The sequence below is a fragment of the Xiphophorus maculatus genome, chromosome 10 (assembly GCF_002775205.1).
Source record: "Xiphophorus maculatus strain JP 163 A chromosome 10, X_maculatus-5.0-male, whole genome shotgun sequence".
In the NCBI taxonomy this organism is placed as follows: domain Eukaryota; kingdom Metazoa; phylum Chordata; class Actinopteri; order Cyprinodontiformes; family Poeciliidae; genus Xiphophorus; species Xiphophorus maculatus.
The window spans coordinates 22,889,380-22,910,055 of NC_036452.1; the positions used below are offsets into that span (position 1 = coordinate 22,889,380).

The window sequence follows — 20,676 nt, forward strand, 5'->3', positions numbered from 1 at the left end:
TTATTAGTGTGCAGACCCTTGAATTCATGGAAAAAATACATTTGTACCAACAGTTTAATTTTGATTCTCCATAATAAATATATAATTTTAAACTACGCAACACTGAGTTTTGTTAAACGAAATTCAGATTGCTTGATGAAATCTCTGGTAGTAAAATTATAGTTATTAAACACTGATTGGTTGTAATACAAATTTAAACCACAGGTTTGAATAGTTCCTATAGTTCATTGTTATATACTGCTACAACCAACCGACTTGAAATCACTTTTGCGTGGTAGGAACCTTGTCAGGAAAACATTGTCACACCCGAACAGATTTTGCTGGCGGACTGAACACAAACGAAGACCTGGCGCTGGAGGGAGATTTGAGCATGGCGCAGTAAGGGTAGCTGCCCTCAAACTATCCGAGACTGAAGTGTTTAGGTGTTTCCATCAATTTTTCGATAAATACTGGCCGCCATGTCTTCAGACAGCGATATACAAACGACACCCAGAGGGTTCTGCTGCAAACTGTGTAACGTCAACTTACCGAACTGTGAGTAACATAAGCTAACCGGGGCACGCGCCTGTTTGGTCAGCTTCAGGTCTTAACGCGTTTTAATTTTATTGGAAATATATGTATTTATGTGAACAGGCAGTCTAGTGGACAACTATAATGTGGTGGCAGCAGTTCAAAGATAACATTTAAGCCCACGAGTCGAAGCTACGATTGAAATGATCACGTTTTGGTTCAAACAATCAATCAACAATGTTGTGCAGCAGACGATGCAATTTACACAGAGGAAGTAAGACAAATTATGTTGGATCCAAACATATTAATGGAAGGTTGGGTGGAAGGAGAAACTGTTGGAAAAAGGTGCACAAACAATAGGGATAACCAAAACACTGAGAGGAAGTGTACCCAGGACAGAGGCTACAACTGTAACCTTTGTTGTTCTCTCTCTTGTTCTGATTTGTTAGATGTAAGTAAATTGATTTGACACTGTAAAAAAAATATGTGCAAAATAAATCTGTTTGAAATGTTTGTTTCATCTTGCTGAGTTTTAGCACATTGAAAAATAGTGGTCCCTGCACTGGGCATGGAGGAGGAAGTGTGACCGCCAGGTTCACTACGTGGAACTGATTTTTAAAAGTTTTATTATAAAGCAAAACAAAACATAATGACTATGTAGGAGTTGTAGTTTAGCAAAATATCATCTGGAGCCTCTTGGCTTAAAACCCACCAATGTTTTTGAAGATAAACCAGAAAAATTAAGGATTTGTCAAAATTGTTTGTCACGTTTATTTCTTCATGTAACACTAATGAATTTAAAAAAATCTATTTCTACAAAATTGGAAAAATAAAAATGGGATTAAATTGTAGTCCTGTAGTTCACATTACACCAAACAGGTAATACATTTTTACAAGTATCAGACATGTTCTGTTACTCAAACGTAGTTATCTGGTCTGTCTAATAGTTGATTTTTTTCTTCTTTTTTTTTTTTTTTTTTAAATGACTATCCAGTGCCGAGTGTGGAGCAGCATGTGAAGGGGCGGAAGCACCAGACGCTGAGCGCCGTCCGCTCCACCAGGAAGAGCCACGAGGAGCACAGCGTGTTCGTCAGCGGCATCAAACCACAGATCTCCTCGACCGACCTGACCGAGTACTTTGAGCATTTTGGGGCCGTCTCTGACGTCATCGTGGATAAGGACAAGGTTGGTCCGCTTCGGCCGGTCGCAGTGTGCAGCTTTTGTTTTTGTGACGTTTATTAGAACTTCTTCAGAGCGACTGATGAGATGCTGAACTGTTCCTTTGCCAGGGGGTGTATGCCATCGTTCAGTTCAGTGAGACACAGAGCATCCAGGCGACTTTGGCCTGCGTCGAGCACCGGCTCAAAGGCCTGAAGCTGCGGGTTAAACCTCGGGAAAAGAAGGAGTTCAAACTGATTCCCAAGAAGAAGAACGATCCTCAGAGCCTCCAGCAGATCTTTGACCGGCTCAAGCCTGAGCTGTGTCAGCTTTCTTCGGTAAACCTCCACTTCATACCAGACTCGTTTTGCTGGAGCACATACTTCATATGATGTTGATGTCTTGCTTTTCTGTCACAGCTGGAAAATAGCATAATGCTGCCACACCATATTTACTGTCACCACACGCCTTTCTTTTTTGTAATTAGTCAAGAAGTTTAATTTTATTCTCACTTGATCTCTGCAGCTCCTCCACATCCCTGATTAATGCTCGCCCTGTCTAGCCTGTCGGTTTACCCACCATGTCTTGCCAGGTTAGCAGTAGAGTCGGGCAATGTGGCCGAAAAAAATGATCACGATGCATTTTTCTGTGTTGAACAATTTCAATCTTTCAAATGAAACAATGCAGTTCCTAGAATGGCAAGTTGAGCGTGGTGGTCACTGCTGGCTAATATGTTAGTTCTGCTAAAGCGCTGCATCAACACAGTATTTATTGAAAGCTAATGCTAAACCGCTAACTTCAATTCAAATTACATCTGCTCTTGAAAGATTACATTTGACATTATAATTTACATGTTCAATAATCCTGTCTGTGTTTTATGTCTTTCTTGTATGCTTCTTGTTTTAAATAAAGTTATGGGGGAAGAAAGAGGAAACGAACCTGCCGCCTAAACAGACTTCACCAAATTCAAAATAAGAGCATGAATATAAACGCAGTCGATAACCAAAACCTCAACACCGATCACAAGTTCACAAGACAACCAAGTAAATTATCACTACAGAGTTTATTTGAAAAAATGAATTCATGGGAAGCTAAGGGCGCTAAACGTTTTCAAAGCTAAGCTAAAAATGATCTCTGCCATTACCCACCACTGCAAGCTGAAAGAAATAAAAATAATAATTAGTAATTAAATAGTAAATAATTATATGTTACAAGAAAACAAACAAAAAACTACAGTTGTTTTAAACCAGGAAAACATTGAGCTAATCCTGCGTTAGCTTGTCTCTTCTGTCTGTCCTTCTAAATTAAAGTTGTGTAGTAATGTGATGAAATGTAGAAAATCTCAAGGTGAATAAAATCTGCCAGTGTTCTAACGTTTATCTGACTCCATTGGATTCGAGTCAAAGTCTGGAAGCTGTTTAATGTAGTAAAATTGTGCATGGTTGATTTTTACTGACGCAGCTTTGGTCTACCCTGTGCTTCGTCCCAGGTGGATGCCCAGATGAAGCTGCTGGTGGAGCGACTCCAGCTGGGAGAGAATGAAAAGAAGGCCAGATTGTTGGTGGTCCAACTCCTGCAGGAGGTCTTTGTTGAATTCTTTCCAGGTGACTGTCTCCTGCATGACCCTAGCATGAGAGATGTTCACTTTTCATGATGTTTAATGTCTATTTTCAACATTCCTGCGGGTTACAGACAGTCAGATTTTGCTCTTTGGTTCATCCGTCAACACTTTCGGCATTCACTCGTGCGACTTGGACCTGTTCCTGGACCTGGAAAACACCAAGACGTTCCAAGCACGGGCTAAGACCTCCACAGAGCAGGTCTGATGCTCTCACCCTCACCCTGTCCAGATGTCGTCCTGAACGGGTCGAGGTGAATCTTTGCTCTCCTCCTCCCTCCAGGCAGGCGAAGGCGTGTCGGACGACGGCCGCTCAGAGGACTCCATCCTGTCCGACATCGATCTGTCCGCGGCGTCTGCAGCCGAGGTCTTGGAGCTCGTGGCCACCATCCTGAAGCGCTGCGTCCCCAGCGTGCACAAAGTCCATGTGGTCAGCACCGCTCGCCTCCCCGTCGTCAAGTACCATCACCGCGAGCTCAACCTGCACGGAGACATCACGCTGAACAACAGGTTGGTGAAGAATATGTTGGGTTTTTTTTGTTGTGTTTTGTTTTTTAATCAATGCGTTTTTCTGTATGTTTTGCTTTTTCCTCTGGTCTCTGTTGGGCAGACTTGGTGTGAGGAACACCCGCTTCCTGCAGCTGCTGTCGGGGCTGGAGGAGAGGCTGAGGCCTCTGGTGTTCACCGTCCGATACTGGGCCAAGCAGAAGCAGATAGCTGGTAGGATTCCAATTAAATTCCAAAAGACTTTATTGATCCCAGAGGGAGATGAAATGTTGTAACTCATATACATTTAAAAGAGTTACTGTAGATGGGGATGGCATCTTTAGATTTTCCATTTATAAATGTCAAGTATTACATGTTCATTTAGGTTGTTATTCCAGTCTCTGACCAGCAGGTGTCAGTAGAACCACACATTCCTCCCTAACAATTCCTCTAAACTCATTTATCTTTCACTTTATTTCTTATTAATTTATTTTACCTTCTTTTTTTTTTTTTACTTAAGCTTCGGCAAAGAATAAAGAAATCAAAATTACAGCTGCTTTTGTGTTGGGTCAGTAAACCTAAATGAAATCTTATTAAAGCCGTTCTTCACCTGAAGAGCACTAATTACCTTCGCTCTGCGCCAGCTCTCTTTGAACTGGAGGCCGCCGCCGCCACCGCCGCCGCCGCCGCCGGGCCTTTCATCAGAGTAGTCAGGCGAGCCTGATGACATGTAAAGCTGCAGCTTTGACCCAAAATGGCCGTCTGAAAGCAATCGCTTTGATCAGCGCTGGCAATTTACAAAAAACCCAATAATCATAGGAAATTATCGTGTGTCACAATGAAGTTTTCCCAACATCAAAACCGATTGTTGAACTCCAGTTCTATTAGTTTGATTGGGCTGTTTTATTATTATTATTATTTATTTATTTATTTTCACATTATGGCTGCAGTTCCAGTCAGATGTATAAATATATTCCTCATAGGCATGAAAACTGTATAAATATGAAAATTTTACTTACTTATTTTAAAGTGTGAAAAGGTAAAGCGACATCAGACTTCAATTTCTTTAATGCACAATATTTTTGCTTAAGCAGTTTTAATACGTGATGCATTTTCTCTAATCAGCGCACGGTCAGAAATATACATACAGCCTCAAATATAAACAGTGAAGATGCAGCGATAAATCTACTGAGTTCCTTAATTTTGGGTGATATCAGTTGGTCAGTACTGGCAAATGGACAAAAAAAAAAATCAGTCAAAATAGGAATCAGCTGGTCAGGCTTTTTAAAGATCGGTTTGAAAACTGCAATCGGTGCAGCTCTAATAAATACTGCACCGAGTTGCACCTGGACCTCGCCCCTTCCTGCAGCCAAAAGGTTCTGGAATAATCCTGGCTCCATAGTTGACCGTTCTCATCAGCAGAACCAGTTCAGTTTATTTCAACTTGTTTCATCTTTTCAACATAGTTTGTAAAGTTTCAGCTGACTTCATGTCTCGGCCATTCCAGATTAACATTAGTCTGCTTTATTCACTCCAAGACTAGTTCCAGGGTGTGTTTAGACTAGTTCCAGGGTGTGTTTAGACTAGTTCCAGGGTGTGTTTAGACTAGTTCCAGGGTGTGTTTAGACTAGTTCCAGGGTGTGTTTAGACTAGTTCCAGAGTGTGTTTAGATTCGTTCCAGAGTGTGTTTAGACTAGTTCCAGAGTGTGTTTAGATTCGTTCCAGAGTGTGTTTAGACTAGTTCCAGGGTGTGTTTAGACTAGTTCCAGAGTGTGTTTAGACTAGTTCCAGGGTGTGTTTAGACTAGTTCCAGAGTGTGTTTAGACTAGTTCCAGAGTGTGTTTAGATTCGTTCCAGAGTGTGTTTAGACTAGTTCCAGAGTGTGTTTAGATTCGTTCCAGAGTGTGTTTAGACTAGTTCCAGAGTGTGTTTAGACTAGTTCCAGAGTGTGTTTAGACTAGTTCCAGGGTGTGTTTAGATTCGTTCCAGGGTGTGTTTAGACTAGTTCCAGAGTGTGTTTAGATTCGTTCCAGAGTGTGTTTAGACTAGTTCCAGAGTGTGTTTAGATTCGTTCCAGAGTGTGTTTAGACTAGTTCCAGAGTGTGTTTAGATTCGTTCCAGAGTGTGTTTAGACTAGTTCCAGAGTGTGTTTAGACTAGTTCCAGAGTGTGTTTAGACTAGTTCCAGGGTGTGTTTAGACTAGTTCCAGAGTGTGTTTAGATTCGTTCCAGGGTGTGTTTAGACTAGTTCCAGGGTGTGTTTAGACTAGTTCCAGAGTGTGTTTAGATTCGTTCCAGAGTGTGTTTAGACTAGTTCCAGAGTGTGTTTAGATTCGTTCCAGAGTGTGTTTAGACTAGTTCCAGAGTGTGTTTAGACTAGTTCCAGAGTGTGTTTAGACTAGTTCCAGGGTGTGTTTAGACTAGTTCCAGGGTGTGTTTAGACTAGTTCCAGAGTGTGTTTAGACTAGTTCCAGGGTGTGTTTAGACTAGTTCCAGAGTGTGTTTAGACTAGTTCCAGAGTGTGTTTAGATTCGTTCCAGAGTGTGTTTAGACTAGTTCCAGAGTGTGTTTAGACTAGTTCCAGAGTGTGTTTAGACTAGTTCCAGGGTGTGTTTAGACTAGTTCCAGAGTGTGTTTAGACTAGTTCCAGAGTGTGTTTAGACTAGTTCCAGGGTGTGTTTAGACTAGTTCCAGAGTGTGTTTAGACTAGTTCCAGGGTGTGTTTAGACTAGTTCCAGAGTGTGTTTAGACTAGTTCCAGAGTGTGTTTAGACTAGTTCCAGGGTGTGTTTAGACTAGTTCCAGAGTGTGTTTAGATTCGTTCCAGAGTGTGTTTAGACTAGTTCCAGAGTGTGTTTAGACTAGTTCCAGAGTGTGTTTAGACTAGTTTAGATTAGTTCCAGTGTGTTTAGACTAGTTCCAGAGTGTGTTTAGACTAGTTTAGATTAGTTCCAGAGTGTGTTTAGACTAGTTCCAGGGTGTGTTTAGACTAGTTCCAGAGTGTGTTTAGACTAGTTCCAGAGTGTGTTTAGACTCGTTCCAGAGTGTGTTTAGACTAGTTCCAGAGTGTGTTTAGACTAGTTTAGATTAGTTCCAGTGTGTTTAGACTAGTTCCAGAGTGTGTTTAGACTAGTTCCAGAGTGTGTTTAGACTAGTTCCAGGGTGTGTTTAGACTAGTTCCAGAGTGTGTTTAGACTAGTTCCAGGGTGTGTTTAGACTAGTTCCAGGGTGTGTTTAGACTAGTTCCAGGGTGTGTTTAGACTAGTTCCAGGGTGTGTTTAGACTAGTTCCAGGGTGTGTTTAGACTAGTTCCAGGGTGTGTGTAGACTAGTTCCAGGGTGTGTTTAGACTAGTTCCAGGGTGTGTTTAGACTAGTTCCAGGGTGTGTTTAGACTAGTTCCAGGGTGTGTTTAGACTAGTTCCAGAGTGTGTTTAGACTAGTTCCAGAGTGTGTTTAGACTAGTTCCAGAGTGTGTTTAGACTAGTTTAGATTAGTTCCAGAGTGTGTTTAGACTAGTTCCAGAGTGTGTTTAGACTAGTTCCAGGGTGTGTTTAGACTAGTTCCAGGGTGTGTTTAGACTAGTTTCAGGGTGTTTAGGATCATCTTCCTGCTGGATTTCCAAGTGTTCTTCCTTCTGAGGGAATTTGGTTAGCATATTCTAGAACAACCCAGGAAAAACCAAGACTTAAACCAATCAAAGCTATGAACATGCATTGATCAGCTTCACTGTCCACAGTGACATAATTAAAATTTATATATTTCAGTTTCTTTATAAGCTTCATTGTGCAGCTTAATAAAAGTGATATGAGAGAAAAAAATGTGAATAAATAGAGAGAGTTGATGAAGCTCAGCATCAGTTCAGATTTGAACCCATAAAGCAGCTGGCTGCTCGCTCACACAGCTTTTATTGGTTCACGCACAGCATGCTGGGTAAAAACGGCTGGATGTTGCTCATAGGGAGACGCTGCGCTGTGAGTCATCTCATATGGCAGTGGCTGCAGCAGGTTCAGTCAGATCCATGATGTTGAGAGGAAAAAAAACCCCAGCATATCTTACAGTGTCCTCACTTCCACAGAACATAATATCCTGATGTTTAAAACAGATTGAGCAGTCTTGGCTTAATTACTGCTCTGTGTTGTTGTTTCATCAAATGGCCTTTTTTTCTTTTAGTTTGTTTTTTCCAATTAACGATTAATCGATTACTAAATTAGCTGAAGATTATTTTGCTAATCGATTGCCCGCGACATTTTGGTGTCAGCTCTGATCTGATGGTGTAAAGTTTCTGGTTGTTTCCTGATAGCAGTTTGTCGCCTGCAGATAACCCCAGCGGCGCCGGCCCGCTCCTCAACAACTACGCCCTGACGCTGCTGGTCATCTTCTTCCTGCAGAACTGCCGGCCGCCGGTGCTGCCCACAGTGGACCAGCTCAGAGACATGGCCTGTAGGTGCTGCCTCGGTTCATCGACACCGGGTCTGCATGTGCAGAAAGCTCAGAGTGCTCTTATTTTATTAAAGGGAGAAGAAACACTGATTAACATGAGAACATTAGTCGGTCGTAAAACCACGTCGGCTGTTTCATTTTGTCAAAATGAAAACATTAAAACACATGATTCATGAGAAATACAAGATCAGACTCTCAACTGCACAATCATGTAAATCATTTGCTGCTGTGAAATTCATTCTGCCCATTAAGAGAAGAGAGGCTTGTTACCCAGGCAGTACATGTTCTAAACCCAGAGCATCAGTCAGAGCTGAGGGAGACCTGGTGACTCTGGAGGAGCTGCACAGAGCCGTAGCTCTGCTGGGAGAATCAGGGGATGACACATTTCTTTCACTTCTGATACCGATACACATATCTGAGATCCAGCATCGTCTGATCCGATACAGAAGACCAGCGCTGAATTGACTTGAAACGCTTAATTTCAAACAGAAACATAAATGTACTGAAATAAAAATGTATTTGATAACACTGCACCAGAACGGCACACAGAAAGACACTTAAATACGTACACATAAAAACTGTTTAGTGTTGCATAAGCATTGAATCCAATGTCTCTTCTTGATCTTAATGAATGAATTTTAATGTAGGATATAAATCCAGCTCTAACCTGTTCAATCTTTTCACCTTCATGTTGAAGCCACCAGTGATCAGATATGGTTTTCCACCATAACCACGTTTGTTCCTTTAGAAAGGTTTTTGGAACACCGTTCAGCTGCCATCTCTAATTTGAACTCCAATCTGAGGTTTCCTCAGGATCTGAGCTGACTTCTATCTCCAGCATTGATATGAATTACTTTCTAATGTAAAAACAGCAAAAAAAATATTAGGAACCTTACTCTTGTTCATATCTGCGTGTTTTGCAGGTGAGGAGGAGGAGTGTGTGATCGATGGCTGGAACTGCACCTTCCCCAGTCAGCCCATCGCAGTGCAGCCCAGCCAGAACACTCAGGACCTGTGTGAGTCCTCATGAACCAAACACAATTCATTTCCTTCTTCAAATATTTACTGCTGTTTTTGTCTTCACACCAAGTCTTACAGGGAGTTAAGAGACAGTGGATTGTTTTTTCCACTAATAAAACTGGGTAAAAATCTCCAGCATGGGGAAGTGGGATGAGCTCGGATTTTCTTGACAAGGCACATGAAACAACAAATATTTGATAATAATAAATACAATTTACCTAACATTTCCCCCCTGTTTATCATATATTTGTGCCAATTCTCATATCTCTCAGAAACAGCCACTTCAAACGATTTCCAGCCAGGAGTTCATTTTTAGGAGCACAAACATGCTTACACTCAGGGATCGTACTCAGTCCAAAGGTTAGGATCTGGATACAGGTCAGGAGAACCCTCATCAGAGTATTCTTTGTCAGTCTCAGGATCTTTGACTAACAAAGGATACATCTGTGCCATCCGGTCCTCCATAGGAGACATTGCTGTGGTAATGAGACGGTTAAACAAGGAATGCAGGCAAGGAATACAACAACATCCACACAAAGTTAGAATGGCAGCAATTGATACTAAGACAGAGGACACAAGGGTTCGGTACTTTCCAAAAACATGCATCCATGCATCCCACATGGAAGTATTCACTCCAGAGAGTTCTTTCATCTTGCCATTAAAGGTACGGAGACCCGCAATGGCCTTCATCAGGTTCCCATCAGCTGCTGTGTTGTTTGACATAAATGTGCAGCACCTTTCTCCAAAGATGGCACACACTCCCCCTTTTTCAGCTAGCAGCATGTCAAGAGCTATGCGGTTTTGGAAAGCCATCAGTGAGGTAGTGGCCAGCTGCTCATGAACCGCCTCGAAACCAGCCTGTGTCCAGTTGCCCAGTTTTTGTACGTTGTAATGGATGTAATTAATTTTGTCTACGTTTTTGTTCACTGTACACCACCAAACATCTGCAGAGAAACAGGGTTAAAGTCATTGTTTACAGTGATTACAGTAGTACACATGGTGTCTGAAAGATTTCCCAATCTTTTCCCAGACTCTGTTATATTTACACATGAGAAGTTACCTGGAGCTATCTTTTTAGAAAAAAAAAGGTTTCCTTTCATCTGCTACTGTAAGAGGAAATATTGAATCATAAATCACACAGGTGCTATTAGGATTAGTTTTAGTCATTACTTCTAATAGACATTGTTTTGTGATGGTTTTGTGAGTTACACGAAGTAGAGGCCTTGGTTCCATACATACTACACAATACAACAGTCGTTCCCTGATGAAAACACAACATAAAAACAAAACAACATATTTACTCGCCATTTCATTAAGTGTGCAAGCTTGTTCAGCTCCTAAAGACACTACAGGGTTGTGGACAATCTTCGCCAGTTTTGAGACGACTAAACTATTTGGTTTAGCCCCCTGTGTACGCTGGACTTTGCCCTGTAGGTCGGTGAGCGTCCCAAACTGCTTTTTCTACTTTTGAAATGAAATGACCTTTTTACAGTGTGTCAAATGCACCCAAGTTGACCTTTCTGCTATCTTTAAAGCGGTGGGGGTTGTCAGCAACACCTGACTACAAAAAGTTTTTTTTATTTATTTTTTATTTTATTTTTTGCTAAGATTATGAACATGTTAGCATAAAAGTGCATCGAACCTAAACTATCAAAATGTTATTTAAGAAATTTAACGGAAAAGTGAAACTCCTAAGATTTAAAACAGTAAAAGTGTTTATTTCTGGCAATTTTGATGATTCTTTACAGCTGCTAAAGACCCAAATTTTAGCTTCTCAGAAAATTAAAATATTAAAGACCAAAGAAAAAGGATTTTGACTAGAAATGTACCACAGTAAAATAATCTGGCTCTTCATTGAGAGCTGTATGCAAGCATATTACAGAAAGGTGAGTGGAAGGAAAACTGTTGATTTAATGTTCCAATAGAATTTGGCACACTGTCTAAAGTACTGTCTAAACCCTTGTTTAAAGACCATTTTATCTCAGTATGTTTAGTAAGTAAACTTTCCAGATTTATTGTCAAGAGGATGATGAAAGTATGTCTGGGAGACCCAAATGGCCAATCAAGATCGAGTGCATAAGCTGGACAGTACCTGGGCATTTTTGGTTGGCCAGTAGTATAAATTCCTTTCCTTTGTTTTTTATTGGTCTTGTAGTCTATTGCAAACACAAAATTAGTATCTGAGAAAGTACATTTTGAGTTTTTCTTTGCCATCACTCAGCTACAATTATTAAACAATTTCTCTCTATGAAAAATTTAAAAGACATTCTAATTTACTGAGATGTATCTTTATTGTGACCCAATTAATCAATTCTCTGATGGATTTTAAATTATTAATTCTGTCAATTAACTTTTAGCATGTTTTCTTGAACCAAAAGGTCAGAACTTAAGGAGAACAACAAATCAGTATCAACAAAAAAAACCTCGTTGAGTATTTCTGTGATTAAATTTTAAACAACCCAACCCCTCTGACAACATAACAAGTCTGAATATGGCCATTTCATGAATATACACATAATTAGGTCCTTTATAATGCAATAAAATGTATCAAGTAAATAGTGATGGTCAGTGTTTCTCACACTACGTTACATATTGTGAGGTTGTTGTGCCTTCATTCCACGGCAGTGCTTCACTTATTGCTACATATGCTTCATAAATAACCCTTAAAAATTCTTGTAATGAGTTTGCAGCCCTTCATATCTGCGAAACATCAAGAAATGAGAAAAACAAAAACAATATGCAACAAAACTACAGATAAATGCACAGATGGACTAAGTACATGATCACAACTCAAAAGGCAGAGGAAAGCACTTTAAACTTTAGTTTTAGCTTAGAAAAGAACATACAAACGTTTTGACTGTTCGTATACTTTTTTTTTTTTCTCCAAAGAGTTTTTGCGGCGCTAGTGGCTCGTATTTTTTTTCAACAGTAGGCAGACAGGAAGGAGGGTGAGGAGAGGGGGGAAGACATGCGGCAAAGGTTGTCGGAACCAGGAGTCGAACCCGCGACGTCCGCGTCGAGGAGTAAAGCCTCCAAACGTGGGGCGTGCTAATCCTCTGTGCCACCACAGCACACCCCGACTGTTCGTATACTTGATTGTTTCTGAGATAAGTTAGGAAACTGTCTAAAAACACAAAGAAAACCTCAAAAAAGCCATTTCTAGTAGTCATTTGTAAACATTCATATAAAGTCCTTCTCCCATCCTACAAACAAGCTTTAGCTGAGCTGAACCAGGTGTTTATGTACATATGTGGGAACATCTGCGATAGCTGGTAGGTGCAGCCTAAAATACCTTAAACAATAATCATTACATCAGGATGAGACAGAATGGGGGGGAAAAAAACAAAAAAAAAAAAAAAACTAAACAATTATATAACAGAAACACTTCAAGTTGAAGCCCGAGAGTGGAAAACAGGACTTATTCAAGATCTGCAAACATGATTCCAGGAACTGGTTAAAATAAGATCTGATTTTACAAACAGATCTTACAGATTTTACATACAGTTATCTGTATCGATAACTGCTAAAATTAATTTTTTTTTGCTGACAATATACTGGATGAACCTGGGGGAGAGGTAACAATGTTGCAGGATTTAAAACAGTGCGTCTTTCAATAGTTAGATGGGGTTGAGATAACTGCTAAAATTAAATTTTTCTGTTGACAATATACTGGATGAGCCTGGGGGAGAGGTAACAATGTTGCAGGATTTAAAACAGTTTGTCTTTCAATAGTTAGATGGGGTTGAGATAACTGCTAAAATTAAATTTTTCTGTTGACAATATACTGGATGAGCCTGGGGGAGAGGTAACAATGTTGCAGGATTTAAAACAGTGCATCTTTCAATAGTTAGATGGGGTTGAGATAAGAGAGTGGACATACATGAGAGATGCCTGGCAGGTGATAAGAATGTCATATTTGTCTGCAATAGTAGTGCTGAGACCGCATGTGGTACTTTTAATGTTATTGGATGGAACAGAACTATAGGAGCACTAACTTCTACTGCCATAGAATGACAGCTCTCACACAGCGAGGCAAGGCGCACGCCACACTATCAAGTTTAGAAGAGAAATATGCTATTGGTCTCATTTTATCACCATGTTGTTGAACCAGTACCGAAGTCATAAAATGACCTTTACAATCTACCATCTGAACAAAAAGTTTTTTGTTTTTTTTTTAGTTTGGTGGAGCCAGTGCAGTACTTGATACGAGGGCCTGCTTTATTCTACAAAGGGCCTCTTTTGCTTCATCTATCCAAACCAGAGGGGAGGACATTTTTAAGATCTTCTTCATACATTAATTTTTTTTTATATATATAAGTTTCAATAATGTCCAATTCCCCCCTCAAACATTTCAAAAATAGTGTATTAAACCCAGTAAGCAACGCCGAGTTTCTAAGTTAGAGTTTCACTATCACACATTCCTTTGTATCGCATTTGCATAATAGTTTGGTTGTTTACATCTACCACTTTCATTTATTCTAATGCTGCTACTGTTAGTTATTTGATCGATTAACCTAGTACCTCTAAAGAATTGCTACCAATTATTGTCGTCAAATTTCTCAAGGTAAAACACTTCTATTTTAACTCCTGCCAAATGGCCATAGTCGGTTCTTCTTACTTTCTCAATGAAAATGAACCATTCCAAAATTAAATCAAGTTCTCAAATTCCTTAATTTCCCTCAATTTTATTAATTTAATTATTAATCAATTAATCCCAGATTATAGATTTCTAAACTCCATTCTAGAAAACACATTACTTTTATTAATTTTTAATCAATTCAGAGTAACTAGTTACATTTACTAGGATGGCTCAAAGTATCAAATTTCACTGAACTTTGCATTTCAAATTCACTATATTTTCAAATATCAAATGGTTAATAATTTGATTAGTTACTCACTTCCTATATACAGTTTGTTTGCTATTTTTATTTTTACATTTTATTTTCTGTTCTAATCACACATATTCATATTATGTAATCACAAATCAACAATAACACAACAAACAAAGCATGAAACATTTAGTCTAGTCGTGGTCAGTCTTAAATTGTCAGTCTATTCACATAATTTTTCTTTTTGCTCAAATTGTTCATCAAATTTTACTGAAGCTACAAGAATTTTCCAAATGTTTTAGCATTTTTTTAATGTTTTAACGTTTTAAACTTTAATCTCCAAGATCTTATATTAATTAACATGTGCACTTTCTAAAAGGATATCTCTCAAGCTCATGTTAGGACCTAATAGTTAATAATTTCCTGCTGCAGAAACTTGTCACCAATTTCAATAACATGTAGATTCACTTCTTTTTCTCAGAATGAAACTGTAATTTAAATATTCAATTGAAATGCAGCAAATACTTTAACGATCCACAAAACACTACTGTTTAACTCTATAATTACCAACACTTAGAGATTTTAAAACAAATTTCTTCAATCAGAATAACCCTTAAGTTTCAGCTTATTTGCAAAACTTAATAGTTCAAAGACCTCTCTCCTTCTTTCTATTTTGTTTTCAGGATTATTTTATTTCGTCAAAGATCCTTGCCCTTATTCTTAAAAGAAAAGTTTCAAAACAAACAGAATAATTTATTTTCAGCATGATTGAAACCTTCAAGATTACCCCATTTACCCAAAACATTTCACCTTACAGTTTTAAAGCTCATTATCCTTGGTGCTGTAGAACATCAAATGTTTGTCTTTAAGCTGTTCCACACTTTTTTTTAGATTTCTTTTCCCCATTTTCCCTTTTTAGTGCTAATTCTAACCAAAAATCTACATTGTCATACCCTTCTTTGCACATTTTCTTTGGATTTGACTTTTTTTTTTTTTAGACGGCCGTCAAAGTTATGGTTTGTTATCCATTTATCTAAATGTTTTATTTTACCCGGATCCTGTTTTTCGACATATTTCCAGTCATTTGATGTTAAACTGTCTGTTGGCTTATTTTTTACTTATCCCTTTCCCCATTTTTTATGAAATTTGGCCCAGTTTGTCGACACCTAGGGAGTCCTAAAAACTGGGGTTCTGTTCAGTAGGCCAGCAATTGAAACAACCTGTTGAGGTAACCCACACTTCAACTCTTTCGAGTGGGGGTTCTTATCTCTGCATCCTCAAGAGGTTTGCTGTTTACAATCCTACTGTTTTATATGAGGTAAAATACCAAGTGGTATTTCTACCTCCAATCACTCGCACAATCACACACTTTTTTATTTTTTGTCGCGGAATTTAAGCGCCTGTTCTCGCAGGACTCCGCCGTCCTTTTTGCAACGGGTTCGTCGGGCCCCGTCTCCCAGAGCAGGAAGGCTCCAGGCTCCGTCCACCTAACCACGGGATTTTGCGCGAGGACTCCGCCGTCCTCCACGGATTTCGTGCAATATTTTTACCTGTTAGTCTAGAATTGACAGGGTTTTCTGTGCGCGCAATGACCCTCAGTCACTCGCCACTTTTAAACAAGAATCACTCACCCCCGGTGTCTTTCCCTGGAGCACCGTCAACAGTCAGATCCCAGCAGGCAGGTTGAGCTCCAGCCCATGAACAGGATCTGATAAGTTTCCACTAGGAAACTTGCCGTGCGCACAGTCTGTACTGGGGTCCACCATTCCTGCAGGAATCCTTCCGGTATATTGGTCTCCGGCTCTCGAAGGACCAAGTAACAACTCAAAGACAAAAAGAACTCATAATAGATTACAGGAGGAATAAAACGGACATTACACCACTAACCATTGGGGGAAAGTGTGTGGAGAGGGTAGCTGATTGCCGTTTCCTGGGGGTCCACATTGAGCAGGACCTCACATGGAACATGAACACTTTCGAGCTGATAAAAAAGGCTCAGCAAAGACTGTACTTTCTGAGGCCATGGCCAGGGTGTGAAGAGTCATTTAAAATGTCCAAAACTTTCTTGTGGAGCCTGGAAGTGTAAATCTGTTCCATAGTGGGGAGGGGGCAGCCTATGGTTCTCTCTGCTGCCCTAACAACCCTCTGAAGCGCCTTCTTGTCCGCGGATGTGCTACTGCCGTACCAGACACACAGACTGTACGTGAGCACCCTCTCTATGGAGCAGTGATAGAAGGCCTGCAGCAGGTCTGAGGGGAGACGGTTCTTCTTGAGTATTCTCAGAAAGTACAGTCTCTGCTGTGCCTTCTTCAACAGCTCCTTGGTGTTGGTGCTCCAGGTTAGCTTGTCCTCCAACTCCATGCCCAGAAACCTGAATACTGGGACCCTCTCCACACAGGTCCCACTGATGGTGAGAAGCTGGATGTCCGTTTTGTTCTTCCTGAAGTCAATCACCAGCTCCTTTGTTTTGGAGGTGTTGAGGAGCAGGTTATTGACTTTGCACCACTCTGACAGCCGCTTCACCTCATCCCTGTACTCCAGCTCCCCCTTCCCGCCTGAGATGAGACCAACAACAGTCGTGTCACCTGCAAACTTTATGATCTTGTTGCTGAGGTGGTTGGAGACACAGTCATGAGTGTAGAGGGTGTAGAGAAGTGGGCTGAGCACACGATCCGGTGTTCAGGTTCAGAGCAGTGGAGGTGTGGGGGCCCAGTTTGACCCTCTGGAAGCGACCTGTTAGGAAGTCCAGGATCCAACTGCAGGTGGCTGATGGGAGCTCAAGGTTTGCTAGCTTGGACACCAGACGTTGCGGAACTATATTATTAAATGCTGAGCTGAAGTCCACTTCAATCACATAATTGCAACGCAAATGCTAGTCACTAACAAAACACATGGTATCTACACACTAGATCATTCTGTTCCAGACACAGGATAACACAGAGCAAGTTGTACGTCTTCATGGTGACAGTTTTGTAGCTATCTAATAGGTCAAGGTCCTATTAGGATAGGACCTTCCTCGGAGAGGCCTTCTGAGAAAGGAATCAAAGTAATTCAACAACACAGAAACATTCTTTATGCTAAGATGAAACAAATAAAGGCATATAAGACAAGAACATTATAAAGGCAAATGAAACAACAAATATTTGATAATAATAAATACAATTTACCTAACAGTGGCTGATTCAGAACAAAGATGGGTTTGTACATATAAAGGCTTAATGTGGAAGGTTTCTGTCAGACAAATTCATCGGATTAAGAGAGCAGCTGTTAAAATGTCCTTACAAAGCAGCAAACAGTTATTTGAAGCTGCTGGAGCCTCTGGAGCCTCAAGGTGGAGGATCCTCCAGAGGCCTGCAGTGCATGAAGCTACTATTGGGCCCCTAACCAGAGCTCACAAGCAGAATCGGTCTCAGTGGACCCAGCCGTACATGAAGATTAATTTTCAAACAGACTTGTTCACTGATGACTGCTGTGTAACTCTGGATGGTCCAGATGGACGCAGTAGTGGATTGGTGGTGGGTGGCCACCACATCCCAACACGGCTGTGACGTCAGCAAGGAGATGGTGGAGTCATGCTTTGGGCCAAAATCATGGGGAGAGAATCATTGGTCGGCCCCTTCAGAGTCCATTAAGGTCTGAAAATGACCTCAGCAAAGTATATGGACTTTCTGACCGATCACTTTCTTTCATGGTTCAAAAAGAAGAGCCGTACCTTCCACAGCAAAATCATCTTCATGCATGACAATGAATGCTGCAAGGAATACCTCTGTGTCATTGGCTGCTATGGGCATAAAAGGGGAGAAACTCGTGGTGTGGTCACCATCCTCTGACCTCTGACCTAAACCCTATTGAGAACCTTTGGAGTTTCCTCAAACAGAAGATCTGAATGCAGTTCATATCAAAATAGCAGCTCTAGGAAGGTTTTCTGACATCCTGCAAAGAAATTCAAGCAGAAACTTTCCACAAACTCACAAGTTCAATGGATCAAGAATTGTGCTGTGATATCAAAGAAGGTTCTATGTTAACATGTAACTCTGTCTGTTAAGATGTTTTTGATTGAAATAGCTTTTGATTTTAGTACATGTGAACACTTAATGCTGCACATTCAAAGAATGACCGTTTGCAGTTCTTTATAATCCATAAAATGTTTAGAAAATCTGCTCTGCATAATAATTTGGAACATTTTGCATTTTGAGTTTTTTATTTTTGAAAGAAAATACTGTTCTCATGGAGATCTTTGTTCAGTAAAATTTGATTTATACTGTAATAGTTCATGACTTGAAAATTATACTTACAATCATTTGCATTGACCATTTAGGAAAATATGAGAAAATATCACTTGCATAATAATTTGGAACACGGTGTATTGACACCAAGCTGGTATGAGTTTCAGATCAATATTATAAGATCAATACTATGGTTTCAGATTCCGTCTTGAAATTTTGTTTTATTTTTATATCTTGGTTTCTCAAATTTTCGCCATTTTGTTTTGATTTGCTCTCAAATGATAATTTTTTTGGTTCTTTGCATTTTTTTATTTTTATTTATTTTTAAATAAATAATTTTAATATGTTGTTAAAGCATTGTGAAGACACATAAACTTCATACAAATTCTGTCTGAGGTTTGAACACAATAATTCAAAGGAAAAAAATACCTAAAAGTCAGAAGTTGTCAATTTGGATGAATCAGTTGAGGTTCGGATGGAACAAGCTTTGTCTTCTTCACACTGGATATTGAAGGTTTTTTTTGTTTGATTAATATTATCAAACAAAAATGATACATATTTTCTTCTCATTTATTTTATTTTTCCTCTGACATTTTACTTGTTCAAAATAAATCATTGTTTCACTTCCTCTCGTTACTCTTGGATGTTTGACTTGTCCTCCTCCCAGGTTCTCTGCTCGCCGGCTTCTTCTCCTTCTACGCACAGTTTGATTTTCCCAGCAGCGTCATTTCCCTCAGGCAGGGCAGCGCGCTTCCAATCACCGACTTCCTGTCGCAGACTAAAGACGGCGAAGCACCGCCGGAGGGGCCGCCCTCCGAGCCTAAGCTGGGCCCCCTGAACCTGTTGGACCCCTTCGAGCTCTCCCACAACGTGGCGGGGAATGTGAACGAGCGCTCGCTGCACAGCTTCCAGAAGGCGTGCCAGGAGGCCGACAAGTTCTGCCGCAGCCTGCGCTACCAGAACAAGAGCGCCAAGGGCAAGTCGTGGGGCCTGGCCCGCCTGCTGGCCCCGCTAGGCCATGCCCAGCAGGCCCACCCGGAGCGGCTCGTCATCACCATCCCCTTCAGATCCGCTGCCCTCCCAGAGGGGCTCCGCGGGGAGCTGCACTCGGCAGGAGACGGTTTCAGGCTGCTGTGGTCCAGGAAGGTCTGCTCTGCCGTGGAGGTGGTTCTGAAGACCGTCCTCAGGTGTGAGCTGGAGGCTTCTACTGCATCCGGGGCGGAGGAGATGGAGACCACACTTGACGACAGCACCCAGAGCGTGGAGTCTCACAGCGACGGCAGCCCTCAGCGCGTGGGCACCAAGAGGCCTCTGTCGTCCGGCAGCGACGACTCAGCGACGCCTCCTGGCAAAAGGCCGAGATTGGCGAGAACGGCGAAGGACGACTTCCCGCCCTGGGTCTGTGTCCAGAAACACGCGGTGTGGGTGGGCAGGCGGAAAGTGAGACGGGAGCTGGTGAAAGGTCCGGACAGCAGACCTGAGGGCAGCTGCCTGGAGCTGGAGTCCCAGGTCACAGCGTCCATCGCCGACAAAGAGCCGGAGCTAAAGGACCCCCTGGAGTTCAAGGTCTGCCCCCAGACGGTGGGTGGGACGGAAAACACCAGGCTGCTGCTGAATGTGGAGCCAGGAAGTGACAAGGCGGGGGTTTTTCATGACTTCTTTCACTTCCTGGAAGTGTTTGTTCCCAAGATGGTGGAGACGGTGCTGGAGAGCGGAGCGGGCAGCGCTTAGCGCCAGACCCGCTTCACATCCTTCACCAATGACAACACAAAACAAACTCTGGAGGGAATAGGGAGGAGATCTACTAGTGGTTAATATTCAACTGCTCATTTCTTACTGTATAAATGTCAAGTTAGTGTTTTGTTTTATGCCGTTTGTCCTCTGAGTTGATCAGAACTTCCTCTGATGGTTGAGCCTCTTTTAAAGTTTGAGACTTGGCATTGCTCTTGGTTTGATCTACTTTCTATGGATCCTTCCAAATTATGAAAAGGGCTCATATGAAAATAAATAAATACAATTCTCATTCTGAAACTGCTGTGCATTTTATTCACTCAAACATCATGTTGAAGCCAATATTTGAACTTTCTCTTTGAGTCTAAATCCTTTGTGCTTCCTTGTCGGCTGATTTGTTCTGGTCCCACTAAGACAGATGAGGGTAATCACTCAGATAGTCAGTGTGTTTTATTGCAGCAGACCAGACTGGAGCTGAGTGATGCACACAGCTCCCCTTGGCTTATTAACACTATTCATCTCACTTTTTAAAGGGCCGTACGCCCAGCCAGCAGGTCGGAGCTGCAGGTGGAGATTTGACACCTGTGGCTGTTCTGTAAATGATGCAAGAACTGCTGGATGGTTTAAGAACTGCATGTTTGTTATATGCTTGGTGTAAT

The 20,676-nt window shown here is 41.1% G+C and overlaps 1 protein-coding gene across 1 annotated transcript; it reads left to right on the top strand.

The window, feature by feature from the left end:
• Positions 1 to 328: 328 nt before the first annotated feature.
• On the top strand, positions 329 to 20,309 carry tut1 (terminal uridylyl transferase 1, U6 snRNA-specific). The gene is made up of 10 exons (XM_023341278.1): positions 329 to 534; positions 1,505 to 1,695; positions 1,800 to 2,006; positions 3,158 to 3,272; positions 3,361 to 3,488; positions 3,570 to 3,796; positions 3,897 to 4,006; positions 8,089 to 8,211; positions 9,135 to 9,227; positions 18,954 to 20,309. Exons 1-10 carry the CDS (start codon positions 459 to 461, stop codon positions 20,015 to 20,017), a joined length of 2,334 nt encoding a protein of 777 aa, XP_023197046.1. The 5' UTR covers positions 329 to 458; the 3' UTR covers positions 20,018 to 20,309.
• The last annotated feature ends 367 nt before the right edge of the window (positions 20,310 to 20,676 follow it).

Bases quoted from the DNA above. Each gene is read 5' to 3' on its own strand.
- tut1 (XM_023341278.1), top strand. From the start codon at position 459: ATGTCTTCAGACAGCGATATACAAACGACACCCAGAGGGTTCTGCTGC. The intron at 2,007-3,157 runs GTAAACCTCCAC...GCTTCGTCCCAG, and splicing joins AGCTGTGTCAGCTTTCTTCG to GTGGATGCCCAGATGAAGCT. The intron at 3,489-3,569 runs GTCTGATGCTCT...TCCTCCCTCCAG, and splicing joins CTAAGACCTCCACAGAGCAG to GCAGGCGAAGGCGTGTCGGA.